This window comes from Haplochromis burtoni, unplaced genomic scaffold (genome assembly GCF_018398535.1).
Source record: "Haplochromis burtoni strain Fernald_Lab_line unplaced genomic scaffold, NCSU_Asbu1 Contig_245, whole genome shotgun sequence".
In the NCBI taxonomy this organism is placed as follows: Eukaryota; Metazoa; Chordata; class Actinopteri; order Cichliformes; family Cichlidae; genus Haplochromis; species Haplochromis burtoni.
The window spans coordinates 678,377-693,237 of NW_024582606.1; the positions used below are offsets into that span (position 1 = coordinate 678,377).

Sequence of the window (14,861 nt, forward strand, 5' to 3'; positions counted from 1 at the left end):
TTGAGTAGTTGTCACAAGGTGTATACAGTACTGCATCTGCCCAAAAAAGCAGTTATTTAAGATTTAACATTACTTACAGATCACACAGAGTCACAGAGTATCAGATAGATATTCTAAATATGTATCTACCCAACGGATGATATTAACTTTTATCTGGAAAAGTTCATATCAGTTAGTTCCTCTTTGAAACTTTGTATAGAGAGTAAAACTGTGTGTCTTAAAGACAGCATCTGCATGTCTATACACTGATAATTGTTTGTTTAACCAGTGTACCTAGCTAATTTATTGTTCACTCTACATAATGAATGTACCCACTACCAAATGGGTTAATTTAATTTTGCAAGAATCAAAGAGTGATCTTTTTTTTTTTTTTTTAATGCAAGAAATTGTTTTCAGGCAGTTTAAATGCTTATTAACCAGGCAGTTTATGTGACATGCTCTAAGTGGAAAGTCAAGATGTTTACATGGCAGAAATGTGTGCCACCGATGCATAAGCCCCTGTTCATGTTTCAGAATGATGTGGACCAGAACACATCGGCCTCCTTTGCACACATGGCAAGGACGTGTGTGTTCAACAGCAGCAACAGTGTCCACCATATGTTTGGCTCTCTCGACCGCTGCCCTCCAGGCAGCTGTGGCTTTGCACGCCTGTCCGTGTTTATTATAGTTAGCTGCAACTTTACATTTAGGACAGTGAATCCTTTCACTTAGAAGTAGATCCATCTGATTCAAGTGAGATGGATTACAACATCACATGTATTTAATCCTTTCTGGACGCTTGTTTGCATTTTGATATGATTTTAAAATGAATGCAAGAAAATGAAAGTGTATCCCTGGCATGCTGTTTGGTACAGTGATGGCACATTACCAATCTTTTGTTTCCAGGGGCTGCCAATCTGAAAAAAGCTGACTTAAATGAAGTAGGAAGGGAGCTAAAACAGACAGTAGCCTGTGCACTTCCTGCACAGAGACGGTGCATGCATAGCTGCGCACACAATGCATTTTAGATACATGGCGGCTCCTGATGGGTGCTAAGGTTGTGTTTGTTTACACACAAACCTTCACTTCCTGCCCTGCTTTTTCATTGGTAATTAATAATACACAATTTTCACTAATAGGCTCCTTCTCTCACCTCTGTCTCCACCCTTCTTCTGTGTTGTCATTGCAGATGTAGCAGACGGTTACATTGATCATGTGCATTGAAACGGCACCTTGTTGTCTGTGGCCACTTTTAAATTTCTCAGAAACTGGGATCACATAGACAAACATCAGGATATTGCTTCCATGTGAGCCGCAGCACTCCCCCATCTCTCCTTTCGTGCTGTTTTTGCTCAACCTTCTCCAAGTTGTAGGTCTGACTCAGGTGTTCAGCTCACACATGAAGTTCACCTATTATTTACAGCCGTATGAAAGGAAGAAACAAGGCGTGTTTGCATCAAAGCCCTCCCAACTGATTTTCCCCAGACGGTATCACTTTTAGTTTTGCCTCGTCAGTTTTGCCAGCCATGCTGATCCAAACAGGACCAATTATTTTTAGTGCTTCTGCAGAATATAGAGGGTGGGAATGTCTGGACTCCTCAGGAAATTGCTCCCCACATCCCAGACAAAGTGACGGACCATTCTCACACCCTTTCTCAGACAATGAAACTGAAATAAATGCTGAAATAAAAAAAGTAACGCGAGAGATGTAGTCATTCGCTTTTGCCCAATCCCCCCCCCCCCCCCAAAAAAAAAATTCAACATTATACTACTGTGAGCCACAGATGAACGAATGTGGGACTTTAGAGTGGCCAGCTGAGGTTTGTTCGCATGTAAGTTGTATTAGTATACAAGTGTGTTTATGTGGTGGGAGATGGAGCCTTTGCAGCAGGGGCTTTGTGGTTCTGTCCTGCCCTCCCCTGCACTCTGTGAGGCAGTGTTTTGGACTGGGGCCCAGGACCAAGCCGGAGGCACGCTGCTCTGCTCCAGCCTCTCCAGAGCGCCGACTCTCACTGACATTACATCAGCTGGGGGAGACATAGTAGACTAGTGTGTGTGTCTGTGTGTACTGGAGTGTAAGTGCTCCCTTTAAGCTTGTTGCTCTCAAGCAAAACAAAGTGGTCCGCAGATCAGCTCTTCTACTCATTCTGAAAGTGCAAGGTGTCACCAGTAGAAGAAGAAAGAAAGGTGGCCAGCGGAGAGAAAGAGCATTCGGACATGGCTGTGCGTATCATACGTGGGATGGAGGATCTGGTGGCATCGGGTAGCCAGCTTGTCTGGAGCCTGGCGCATCAGACACTGAGGAGCTGGTACATTCGTGGGCTGATGCCATGCAGACGCTTCCTAGAAGCCTGGTTCAGGATTGGGAAATGCTACCAGGTATGAGGGCATTAGTGTAAATATCTCAAGTGGGAGGAAGTCAGATAAAGCTGATTTTACTAGCTGCCTGGGCAGCACTTGTGATTAATTACTGTATTGGATTTTTATGGCCAAACTTTCCTCTGACTGAAGTGAGTCAGTGCTTTTTCCTCATCTGGCTCATTAGTGCATGCATGTGTTTATTTGTGTGAACGTGAGGAGTCACAAAGTCTGTTTTTTTTAACAAGGGTCCCTCTCCCAGGACACGTGGTAATCATTTGGAAAGCAGCGTGACCGGCCGTTTGATCTCGGCGTCCGGGTAACAAGGGGCACTTCCAAAGTTTTCTTTGAAATGTGTGGTTCCTGGAACACCTGAGCGCTGTCTGCGTGGTTTACGTATCTTACTTTCATGGACGTCATCTGGGCAGACTCAGGTTTCTCTCTCGGGTTTTGCTCTTTCCCTGCATGCTATCATGTGAAGGTAAAGTTCATTTGTGTCTTTGAAAGAGCAAACGGAAAACCTGACACTGACTTCTTTGAAAAGGAGTTCTGAAAAAAGACAGGTATCACATCCCTTTAATTTTAAAGCAGCGCTATTTTCATTTTCATAGTACTTGAAATTGACTTCCTCAACCCCCAAAATGCACATAATACAACAATTAAATGTAAGCATTCCTCTATGTCACTGAAAAGTTTGTTGTTTCCTAGAATTAATCTCTGAAGCATCAAAGTGGGCCTGTCTGTGTAGCTTTCAGTCTGTATTATTTGTTTAACCTCTTCATATATTTATAATATTATAATTTTGTTTTCCTTTGTATAACCACTACTTATCCATGTCAATACAGCCTGTATTATTTGAATGAACTGATAACTAGATTGGGAAACCATGGGTTAATTTAGTGAGGTGATAACCTGATTTTAGTTATCATAAAGAACGATACAAGACCTTGTTTCTGCTGTGCACATTATTTTACGGAGGACAGGATACCGTTATAGACACTTTTAACAAATAATTAAACATTGACACGGAGAGTAAAAACTTATGGATGAGAGGCTTTGTGTCCCACACAGTTTTAGATAGTGAGCTCACTTTAACGACTGGCTGTGAGTTTAAAATCAGACCATTATCTAAAGACCTTTGTCCCTTTCTTTCTGTTTTGATGTCCCCGGCTTACAACAATACAGCATTGATAGATAGGCTCTTGGAAGGACTGTGGCTTGGACAGCACCAACAACTCATAAAAGGGTTGCTATAGTGATTAATCCCTGTTTAAACAATGGACATTACTGTCATCTACTATAATTCTTATCAAGGCAAATCTTGTTATGTGTGGAGTTCAGGAGAGTCCTAAATGCAAAAATGTGGCTAAGAGGTAATATAACAATATCAGCTTTAATACGACTTACCAAAACTGTTGCAAGACACAGTTCAAACATAAACCAGCAGAAGGTCAAACAGCACAACACCAAATCAGAAAGGCAACCGTACAGGTGGCCAGTAAACAGATAAACTGATGACTAACAAAGGGAGGACAGGAGTCTAAATACACAGGGAATTAATGAGACTCTGGTCAACGCAATCAAGAGGCATGTGACAATAACAAGGCTAGAAAAAAAAAAAACCAACAACAACAAAAAGAGGGAGTAAAAACGTGACATGACGCACACGAAAAGATAAGAAAGAAACACTGACAGACACAGACAAGAAAGCCCAGGAGACACAAGACAAAAGAGAGCAAGACACAAAGAAGTATGAAAAGAGAACCACATAATGGACAGACCACAACAAAGCTGCCAAAGATGTGTTTCTCATACAGTCGAGCTGCTGTGATTCTTTGTTTGTCTTTGGCAGAGATTCAGAGGCTTAAACCTTTGGACACGTGCACAGTAGACTGAGGAGGTCGTTTTAAAATCTGGAACTTTACAGCTTTCAGCAAAATTATGGCACAATAAAAAGTTAGCATGACCGTACACACAACTGAACACACACATCCAGCTGTCTCTGGAAGCGTAAGTCTCACTGAGGTTTTGGGTGTTGAAAAACAGCAGCTTGGAAAAGCAGCCTGTGCTGTATAAAAGTGAAATGACTGCTCTGTTGTGGTGCTGAGAACGATATGTCCTAGTACATTTAAGGTTAACAAAGTGCCACAAGACGTCTTCCCTGCCTGTGGTCTCCCTGAATGGAGGTCAGTGTGACCCTCAGTTACCTCCAAAGAGGCCAAATCCCAAAAGTTGTCACCTCAAGTAGGGTAAAGACCCTGCAATGACAGAGGAAAAACCCCCCAACAATCAGACAACCCCTATGAGCAAGCACTTGGAGACAGTGTGAAGAAAAAAACTCCATTTTAACAGGAAGAAACCTCCAGCAGAACCAGGCTCAGGGAGGGGCAGTCATGTCCTGCGACTTGTTGGGGGTGAGTGGAGGAAGGCAGAACAAAGGACACTGTGCGAGAAAGCCAGACTTTCAAAATAAAAGATGAAATAGCATAGTGGTGTGTAAACACGTGGAGAGTTCCAATGATGGAGAAATGCTCAGTGCGTCATGGCAAGCACACAGCAGCTGGGGCCTATTACATCTTAACTAAATGATCACATGATCCAGCCCCAATGAGAAGCTTTAAAATTATCACTATAAGCTTTCTTATATGTTGAGATTGTGTTTGCTGGCGCTTCTTCCCTCTAGTGTGTTTCACAGGCTCAGTCTACTACATGATATTACAAAAACCACTTTGAGCTGGTCAAACTAAGAGGGAATGAAGTTTTTGAAAGATGAAATAACATTGAACCATGTCAATGTTTCAGCTGTGCTTGTAGTTGAACTTCCTTTTGACAGTATCAAGCTAGCTGCTTCCCATTGTTTCCCATCATCATGCTAAGCTAGCAGCTGCTCATGGCAGCCTTATATGCAGCTACTCTACAGACAGGAGTGTTTGAATAAAGCCTGCAAATATGAAGTGTGTTCATAGTACATTGTAGCAGACCGATGCCTCCACTAGCAAGGAATAATATATGTTAACACAAGGAAATAAATATAGCAGTGTCGCTGCATTCCTCAGTGCTACATAGAAATCCCTTTTCTGTATTAATGGCACTTGGAGTGTGCACGTCTCAAATGATCAGAACCAGATCAAAGTGTTGGTGGCAGCTCAACACGCTGAATTAAAAAATTAAGTTATAAGTTATCACAAGACAATAATGTTTACGGTGCTCTGCAGTGAAAGACAGTTCTGCTGACTGCAACATAATGAGTCTTACAAACCATTCATCATAAACAATAGACTGGGAATTCAATTAAACTCTGGAGGAGGACATCATTGTCTTTCACTGCTTTTTCTTTACAGCAGAGGAAAAAGTGGGATGACGACATCTTAAATGTTTTCATAGGGCTAGTGTTGATGCAGAGGAAGGATATGTGGGTGAAAAGGACACACCAGCAGACAGGATATGGGATCCTGTCTGGCGGCAAAAGAATCTCCCATGTCTTTTTCTGAGATTCACTGTGGCCTTATAAAAAGCAGACCTGTGGCCAAAGTGTTGCCAGTGGACTTTTAAACAATAGTTTTCAGACATGTAAAGAGAATGATCTTGTGAAGACTTTGATCTTTGGGAGCGTGGGTCCCAAATGGGTGCTTAGCTTGTGGATTTTCTTACCTATTCACTCCTTCATCACAAAGCCAATCGTGACACTGAAGAGGGCCTGAAAAGAGGCCTGAAACAGTGGAGGCACAGCTTTGAGCTGAGATGCACAGGTGGATGTGGAGACAGTGAGGTGTTCTGGTGTTGTTTTACAGGAGTTGTCTTTGTTTCTCCCCTCTAGATGACAGAGGGCCGCCTGTGCCAAGTTCACCTCCTTGATGACCGCAAGCTGGAGCTGCTGGTTCAGGTACGTCACCCTTTTAATTTATTTCACATTGTATTTATGGTGTTTTATGTTTAAAAAAATAATAATAGTAGTAGTTTAAACTGAGCTCCTGCATATTATTTAAAACTTTACAGCCCAAGCTTTTGTCCCGTGAACTGCTAGATCTGGTAGCGTCACATTTTAACCTGAAGGAGAAAGAGTACTTTGGATTGTGCTTCATAGATGACACGTAAGTACATTTCCACATTTGTACACTTTAATGCAAAAGTGCACTTGAGGAAAATTTACTTTAACAATAAAAGGGAAATAATTGAAAAATAGCTGTATTGCAAACATGATTTTCTTTTTTTTCTTTTGCAATCAATCCCTGCTCAGTGGCCAGAGTAACTGGCTCCAGCTAGATCGTAAAGTCCTCGATCATTACTTCTCCAAGACTTCGGGGCCTTTGGAGCTCAAGTTCCTTGTGAGGTGAGTGAGTGTTTTACTGGAAGCATCAGCCTATCATGTCTTATTGTTCCTCACACTATAATAATGAGAGCCCCGTTTTGAAGCAACATCCACTGTTTCGTCTTGACCAGCAGGTGGCAGTAATGGAACATGGTTTAAATCCAGCTGTATGTCTTCCAAACAGCATTACTGTGTTGAACATGATGATGTGCTTAATGCTCAAACACTGGCTGACTTGCACTGGCAATCTGTTTCTAGTAAGCCTTACTGACCCAAAATAAACTTTTCACAGGTTTTACATTGAGAAGATCACCCTCTTGAAAGACAACACAACAGTGGAGCTGTTCTTCCTAAATGCTAAATCTCTAGTGTTTAATGTAAGTGTTTGCGAGCAAAATGTGTTTTATATAATATATATGAGCAAAGAAAATCAGCTCACAGCAGGCTATGTGAAGTTGTTACATCTGAAGCAATTTATTATATTTTGTATAAGGGTATCCAAAACTGGCATTTTAATAAATTGCACACAATAGCTGATTGCATTATGGGAAGATGCATAACAGCTTTGGGTAATTTAATTTTGAGTAAATATGAAGAAAAAAAATCTACATGATGCACATTTTAAAAATAAAACATGCACTTTTCTACAGAATTAATATTGCTCATTTTGATTCCCTATTGTTTTAGCATGACAAATCACAAATTCCCATCATTTTGCTTCAGATGTAACAACTTCCCATAGCCTGCTGTGCGCTGATTTCCTTTGCTCATGGCTCTTTACACTGAATTGTTGTGCCTACGTAATATTTATTCATAATATACTGTTATATCTCTCAGCAGGCCCTCTACCACCGCTCAAGAGCAGAATGCTGCTTTCAGTGGCAATTGGAAACCATCTAGTGTTGTTCTAATTTACTAACGGTGTTATCAAAGTCGAATGTTAATGTTTAGGGTACATTCAAACAGAACAAAAGGTTTCAACACAGAAATGAAAAACTCAGAGCTCCGGAGTCACTTTCCCTTTGTATTTTAGTTAAATTATTTATAAAAAATTAAGCAAAATTATTGTGCTACTTGCTGACAAGAGTTAATAAACGTTAATAGATACTGGTGTTTGATTATTTTTAATCATTTTGAAATAAACTGTTAAATGTGTGAAGTTCTGCGCAAATTTGCTAAAAGAGGACAGGGGAACGTGGGGTATACGAGGAGCACATGAAGGCAGCACGTGATCAAACGTTGCGGTTGCCGTTTTTTCTTTTCGCGGGGAGAGCAGACTGATCTCCATGGGAGACGCAGACTGTTGAACCTGCTTTCGGACCGTACCACTTTGCCGAGGGGGCAGCAACTTCAGTCAGGGCATTAACCCAGGCTCTCTCTGCACTCCGGTGTGTGCGTTAAGTTTTAACGAGTAAACGACAGGATAAATTCGGGGACTGAAAAACATGTTAAATCCTCTTCACGGGCAGTTTTTTTTTTTTTTGTAACACGGGGTTGACTTTGCGAGAGTGGTTCAGTCGGTAACGGTGGGACCGAGGTACGGGACGGGAAGGTTTTTCTCTCAAGTCAAGTGTTTCAAACGGGCTACACATTGTCTTTTTAAATACCCTTGCCAATTTTTTCTTCTTCTTCTTTTTTTAACAACAGGAGACCATTGAAGTGGAGAGTGAAAATGTGTTCAAGTTAGCCGCGTTCGCATTGCAGGTAAGAAAGATTATGTCGCAGCCTTTCCAGGCTAAAGTGTTGTCACTCAGCCCAAACGAGGACGCTCGGTGGACTCGCAACATTTGAAAATAGTTGTCTCTTGAGGCGGTGGGGGGGCTACAGTCGGAGCTGTTGTTAACCAAACTGCCTTTTTATATCAACAGTGACGTCTAAAATCACCTTATGCTTCGACTACATGCTTGCTTTTAGCTATTAGCTATTGAAATGAATGAAATTCTAAATTAAACGTGTTGATGTTTACTATGTAATGTTGCCTTTGTAGGTACTGACCTCTGCGGTAATGTTAGCTACTACCACAGTTTATTAAGTCTTGACTTTTCTAGCAATATTTTCACTAATTTCTTTGTTTTCCCATTTTTAGGAGGCCAAAGGAGATTACAGCAGGTAAGAACCCCTTGAAATATTGCCTGGCTCAAAGGTCTTTATTACATCAAGTTGATTTTCATTCAAAACAGTACTATCTGTTGAAGTTTAGAAAGATGTTTTGAACGGATTTCCATACACATTTTTATAAGTTAAGTTATGCACTTGAATGCAGGCTTTGCATAATCTATAAAGTATTTGTTCCTGTCATCTATAAAGGAAGCAGAGTTTGCAAAGTTCATTGGTCAGTTCTGTTTGTTTAAACGATGGCTGTCTGTTAATGTACAACTTGCTGGCTCAGATTTTGTATTATGGTGGACTTATCTGAGTTAATAATTTTGTTTTTCTTTTTTTTTTTTTTTTCTGGTTGTTCTTGTGGCATTTACCTGAACCTCATGTGGCTTGGCATTATCCACATAGTGCTTTCAAAGACAGATTTACTATTAATTCCTGGCTTGGCGTATGCAATTGCAATGATGCAATGTGTTTGTGCTCTAAACATATGGAACACTTTACAGATTTACTTTTTGGCATGTAGTGATGGCGTCATCTATTAATAAATGTCACCTACCCTAACAAACATGGCCTGAATGACACATGTACAAACATGGGACGTAGTGTACACGATTGGGTCGATGACACTGGTGGGAGATTCTGTTCCAGAGCTCAATAATCTGTTCACTAGTTGTGATAATGCTTTCATAGTCAACTTGCTCTCAGAAGCCTGCCTAGTGATAAAGTGTGGGGGGGTTTTTTTGTTTGTTTTTTTTGTTTTTTGTTTTTTTCCCCCTCCAGTCATAGAAGTGAAGGACATTTGCTGCCACTAGTAAACACTGGCCTGTCTGATTGAATGAGCAAGCAGCTTGAAGCAGCCTGAACCTGCATGTGTTGTCTCTTTGCTTTGCCTCTAAAGGCCTCTCCGTCCATTGTGCAGAAACAAAGATTTGTGCTTTGTAAGGCGAGTGCGCTTGTGTTGTTTGAATGGCGATATATATGCAATGCTGAAAATGCAGTTCAACCTCTTGTCAAACCTTTGCCTTTGTTCTCCTGCAGAAAAAAAGAGAAAAACACAACTTGGCTGCATCTGCTTGTGCTCATTAACTTGCTCCATTTTCTTACAAGCGCGACTGACCTGATAAATATTAATTACCATTTATTATAGCTTCAATGCAGATTTATTCCTCTTGTGTTTCATTTCAGTGTGTTTTGATTTCAGGCTTGTTATATCCTTAAAGTGTAACATGCACTTTACTGTCTGAACTTTCAGTTCATGTGGGTGTAGGGATGGGCTGTACTTTGCCCTGACTCTGAAAGCACAATAAAAGAAAACTGGCCAACAAATCTGGAAGAATCAGAGAGGATGATGGGAAGTTTCCAAATCAAACAGTTCTGTTTTAGTTTTTTGGGAGTTTCGTTAGTCTGTATTTGCAGGGATATCTACTTGCATTGTGGTTGCTAGATTTTAGGCTGTAAAACACAATAGATTTTGTTTACTTTACACATTAATAAATAGAATGGATTTCCCTCAGTGGCAAAATACTTTTTTCCTTGTCTGACTTGATCATAGCACCCCCATCCCATTTATCTACCACTATTATTGTCCTGGTGCATCCCCCACTTCTCTGTGGAAGTATTTCTCATCCCTGTCAGTGATCTCCTTTATTTCTACTCCTGTGAGAGAATAGGCCAAGTAAATCCCCTCAGGAAGCATATGAATGTGCCTCCCATATACTGTATCAGTGAAGGGTCCTGGAGCAGTAAAGATTAGCTGCGGAGGAGTCAGGGAGCCCTCCGCATACAGACACAGCTGCCTTAAGAGGGATGAGCCAGACCCACTGTCCAATTGCAGACAACTTGGCGTCAGGAGGACTCACTGTAGTCATGCTTTTGTTTTGGTGTGGGCTGGCCCCCTGCTGTGATTTGAATTAATGCGCCATCAGGTCTCCCATTGTGTTCTGTGTTAGAATTCCTTTTTCTGTGCAGTATTGCATACTGATTCACACTTTATTGCTGTCCTCTCCGCACCTGCAGGTATAATTCACAGCAACAAGTTTCAGCAGTTCTCTGGGGTTTGGTGGAAGCATTGGAAATCACTGAACTGATTGATGGCTTTAATTATGCCTTACAGTTTAAAGAGCGGCTGGGGATTTTTTTTTTCTTTCTTTTGAGTAATTGTAATTACCTTCAAATGTAATCTTCAGACATTTGTCTATTCATCTGTTGATGATTTCGAGTTAACTTGAGTGTCTGTTTAGTTCAAAATGTGCGGCGCATAAACTGGCATTACACCCAGACAGTTTTGGTCTTCAGTTCTATTTGCAGGTGTACCCTGTAGTTAGTGGTCGATTCACAGCAACCAGCTCTCTCATTGTGCTCTCTTCCAAACTCGCCATGTCTCAGCCCTGTGGAACAGCTGACACATGAGCATTATCGCTCCCACACTGGGTAGGCTGCTCCGGGTTGGGCTGCACTGGGTGTAGGAATTGCCCCCACGCTGCATTCTGCGGGAAGATAACAGACATAGTAATGAATTCCAGATTGCTGACACGGCAGTGCGGCTGCAGAGTAGATCACCTCGACAACACCAGGCCCCAGCTCCCCATAAAATGTATGCCATCAAACACACAGCTAAGTGCCGTGGCAGCAAAACCCAGTCAACCTAGGAGAGGTAACTACAGGGGAGAATGAGTCAGGAGCCTCTGTCCTTGTGGTGGTTCACTCTTTTCCTTTGGTTTAGGGAGCAGGTTCGCATAGCTGGATCGTTAGGGTTCCGTCTTACCGTTTGATTCCATTACTCTCTGAAGAAGATGAGCTAAAGTGATGACCACAAAGTCAGCTTGAGGTTAAATGGTTATGATCTTAAAGTCATTCAATACTTATTTTCAAGGTTATTGTAATTTAGTTAGATAGCACAAGAGCTGAGGATGTTCTAATAGCTTTATATTAAATATGGTGTGATCTACATATTAATATTATAGGCCTGTCTGAGAAGACATGGATTGTTTTGTAATAGGACTGGCCCATACAGTACTTTTCAACACAGGCAGAGGCTGCCAAGTGCTTGTGAATGGCTTTTGTTCAGGTCTCCAGTGGACTGGCCCGCCAAGCCTGAGCCGTTTTTGTCTGACAGAAACTGTAGACCCAGTGCTCCCATCTACAAGAGGCTGCAGTGACTCATGGTTCAGTATCAGAGACCTTGACAGTCAGTAACACCACAGTTCTGTACAGATAAAGTGATTACAACAGTTGGTTGGTTTGTGCATGAGAACACCCCTTCTTTGGCTTACCCGTGAAGAGGAATCGATATACTATTATTTACATGCAGTAAATTACATAACTGAAGTGGCTTACTGCGGAGAACCTGCATAGAACGGCTTTGATATTTTTTAAGAGATTATTTTTCTCCAAGCCCTTTGTGACTTAAAAGCTCTGCATGTGCTGCGCAAATGAAGTCTGGCAAGACATGAATAAAGCCCAAGTTTTGTCTTGGCGGGACGTTATACTCTTTCTACCTCAGATAAGAAAGATGAAAACAATATCCTGACAGTGCACCTTTTCTAAAGATCTACAAGGGTGAGTTATTGCTGCCATGCCTTAAGATAGAAATCCAAAACACACTGTGAAAGTCCGAACATGTGGAGAAATGTTCTCGACACATTTTTAGACTTTGGGTTGAGATTTTTGTATAAACACTGAAATTTTCTTTACTCATGGTCAACACAGGCCACTTACTTTAAGGCCAAAACAGGATACCTTGGACTTCTAAGCATGATTCCCATGTATAGGAAGTCTTGTACACTATTGTGTGTTAACAGGCAATAATCGGTGCAGTTTTGGTGCTTTACTGTCACACTGCCAGCAATAAAGGATAGCACAATAACTTTTTCTGTTACTGTAAATTAACAGAATTTTTTTTCCCCACTCCAGTGCTGAAGCTGCTACATCAGACCTGAAACAGCTACCAGTCCTGCCCACCAGAGTATTAAGGGAACACCCGTCTCTCAACTACTGGTAAGATATCTGAGATCTTGTGGTCTGAGAAAACCACAAAATGCACGAGGATAATGAATGATTAAGTAGTTTCGGATTAGCACCAAAGAAACTTTCAGCCAACACCACAGCCCCTTTCTTCACAACTCTAATAAATCTGCTCACTGGTCAGCAACGCCTGGTTGAACACAGCAGTTAACTCTTCTGATGAGCTTTTTTAGGTGTCAAGGTTGAATGCAGACCTAGTCTCTTATTGTCAGAAGCTTTTTCCTCTGACAGTGTGACTCATTAGCGTCTGGGTCGTGTTAATTACTTTTGCTCATTAGTCCTGGAGAGCACTGGGAGGTGCTGACAGCCACAGACTGTCTGAAAGATCACTGTCTGCCTCTTCAATCCACTTTGCTCTTGCTTATCTTGGTCATCTGAGGCTGCTACAGTCTCTGAAGCTGATACAGCAGTTTAATATCCTAATTAAAATTACATTGTTATGGTGCTTGGGTGACCACATGTACACGTCTGTCGTTCTCGCTTTCTCTGTGTGTTAAGTTTCAGTATGTTTGCAGTGTGGCTGTTAAGAAATGATTACAATGGGATGTAAATGTGAGGTGTTTGCAGGAGAGGTAGACGAGAGCCATTAGCAAGCCAGTAGGGCAGACTGCATTTTCTGCATGAGCAGTCAGAAAGTGTGTTGGAGAAATGGCCCTCGCACAGCAATCCCTCTGTGGCTTCAATATGCTACACTTGATGGATTATTCATTAAATGTTTTATCTATCCATTTACAGTGAGGAAAAAGTGATTGAACATTACAAGAAGCTGATAGGACTGACCAGAGGGCAAGCCATTGTTCAGTAAGTCATGAAAACGTGTGTGTGTGTGTGTGTGTGTGTGTGTGTGTGTGTGTGTGTGTGTGTGAGAGAGAGACTAAAAATGATTTAAGGCTGAACTTCTCTTCTGCATTACAGCAGCTTCTACATCAGGTCTTACTCTTTAACTTAACATGTCTGCTCTGTGGTGGCTGTTGTTTTAAGAGGTGACTGTCACCATGCCAGAATGTGTCATTAATTAGAGGAGGTGCTCTTAGAGTGGGCAGTTTGCCAGCCAGCCTTGGGAGAGTGTCAGCCCTGCACTGTTTTTCCCAGGACTGTAATTCTGTGCAACCCTGGGTCATTTACACTCCGATGATTTCTGCCCTTGAACTGATCAATGGACTCTGTCACAGCCCTGAAACAAATCGATCAGCTTGCCACTTCAAATGATTGTGGCTTCTCAATGGCTGTAGCTTAAATCCCACTCAGTCTGTTGTATTACAACAGCCAGATGACAGTGATGAAGTGTAAGTGGCTGAATTCCTGTTAACCTGTTCCTCTTTCACTGAAGGTATCTGGCCCTGGTGGAGTCCCTGCCAACATATGGAGTCCATTATTACCCAGTGAAGGTAATGGCAGTGCCTTGTGTCATACAGTAGCTTAACATTAACACAAGCTTACGTCTACATCTAGTCTAAACACATCAATCTAACCCCTATTCCTACTTACTTTTTTTTTCCTATGATGGTTGAAATGTGAGCTTTTTGATTCAGCTAAGACAGCAATCTATCCATTCAGCTTTTCTCACTTTCTTATTCATGCACAGTTTTATTTTTCCCTTACCAAACCTAATTAAATCAAGGTGTGTGAGGAGATCAAACAGCAGTGTTGAAGTTTTAAGAGCTTAAATGTATTTGATCTCTTCTTGAGTTGCAATTGTTGTGAGCCTAACAGGGTAATTACTTTGGTAACAGGCCTCTTTCTTTTTTTTAGACACACCAATAAAGTTACCTCTAAGGAGTGAAAGTGTGGTTTATTTGCATGTGTGTGCTTTCCTGCAGGACAAGCAAGGAATACCGTGGTGGCTGGGAGTCAGCTATAAAGGCATTGGCCAGTACGATTGGCAGGATAAGCTGAAACCTCGACAGGTGGGTTGACCTCTCGTTATAGCTGCTGTATTTGCCACAGTTGCTCTTCTTTCTCTTGTCCTGTCTTTGGTGAAGGTATACTTGTACTGCATTCATCTGTTTGTCAGATGAATCTACTTTGCCAAATTGCATGAAACTTTATGGAGACACAGAGCCTGAACTAAAAAAGGGATATGTTAAAT

General features: G+C 41.5%; 1 protein-coding gene across 5 annotated transcripts in view; it reads left to right on the forward strand.

The window, feature by feature from the left end:
• Positions 1 to 14,861, forward strand: part of frmd4ba (FERM domain containing 4Ba) — a 41,341-nt gene that overhangs the window by 12,677 nt on the left and 13,803 nt on the right. For 2 of the 5 annotated variants that reach the window (XM_005947563.3, XM_005947564.3), the window contains exons 1-11: positions 1,858 to 2,358; positions 6,155 to 6,220; positions 6,334 to 6,428; positions 6,575 to 6,667; positions 6,939 to 7,023; positions 8,294 to 8,350; positions 8,733 to 8,755; positions 12,662 to 12,745; positions 13,508 to 13,573; positions 14,103 to 14,160; positions 14,593 to 14,679. In XM_005947563.3, the coding sequence (XP_005947625.1) occupies positions 2,197 to 2,358; positions 6,155 to 6,220; positions 6,334 to 6,428; positions 6,575 to 6,667; positions 6,939 to 7,023; positions 8,294 to 8,350; positions 8,733 to 8,755; positions 12,662 to 12,745; positions 13,508 to 13,573; positions 14,103 to 14,160; positions 14,593 to 14,679 (876 nt within the window). In that variant the 5' untranslated portion in view covers positions 1,858 to 2,196. Of the gene's footprint in view, positions 1 to 1,857; positions 2,359 to 6,154; positions 6,221 to 6,333; positions 6,429 to 6,574; positions 6,668 to 6,938; positions 7,024 to 8,293; positions 8,351 to 8,732; positions 8,756 to 12,661; positions 12,746 to 13,507; positions 13,574 to 14,102; positions 14,161 to 14,592; positions 14,680 to 14,861 lie in introns of those variants that run through there. The other 3 variants (XM_005947565.3, XM_005947566.3, XM_042227139.1) reach the window with 3 other exon arrangements.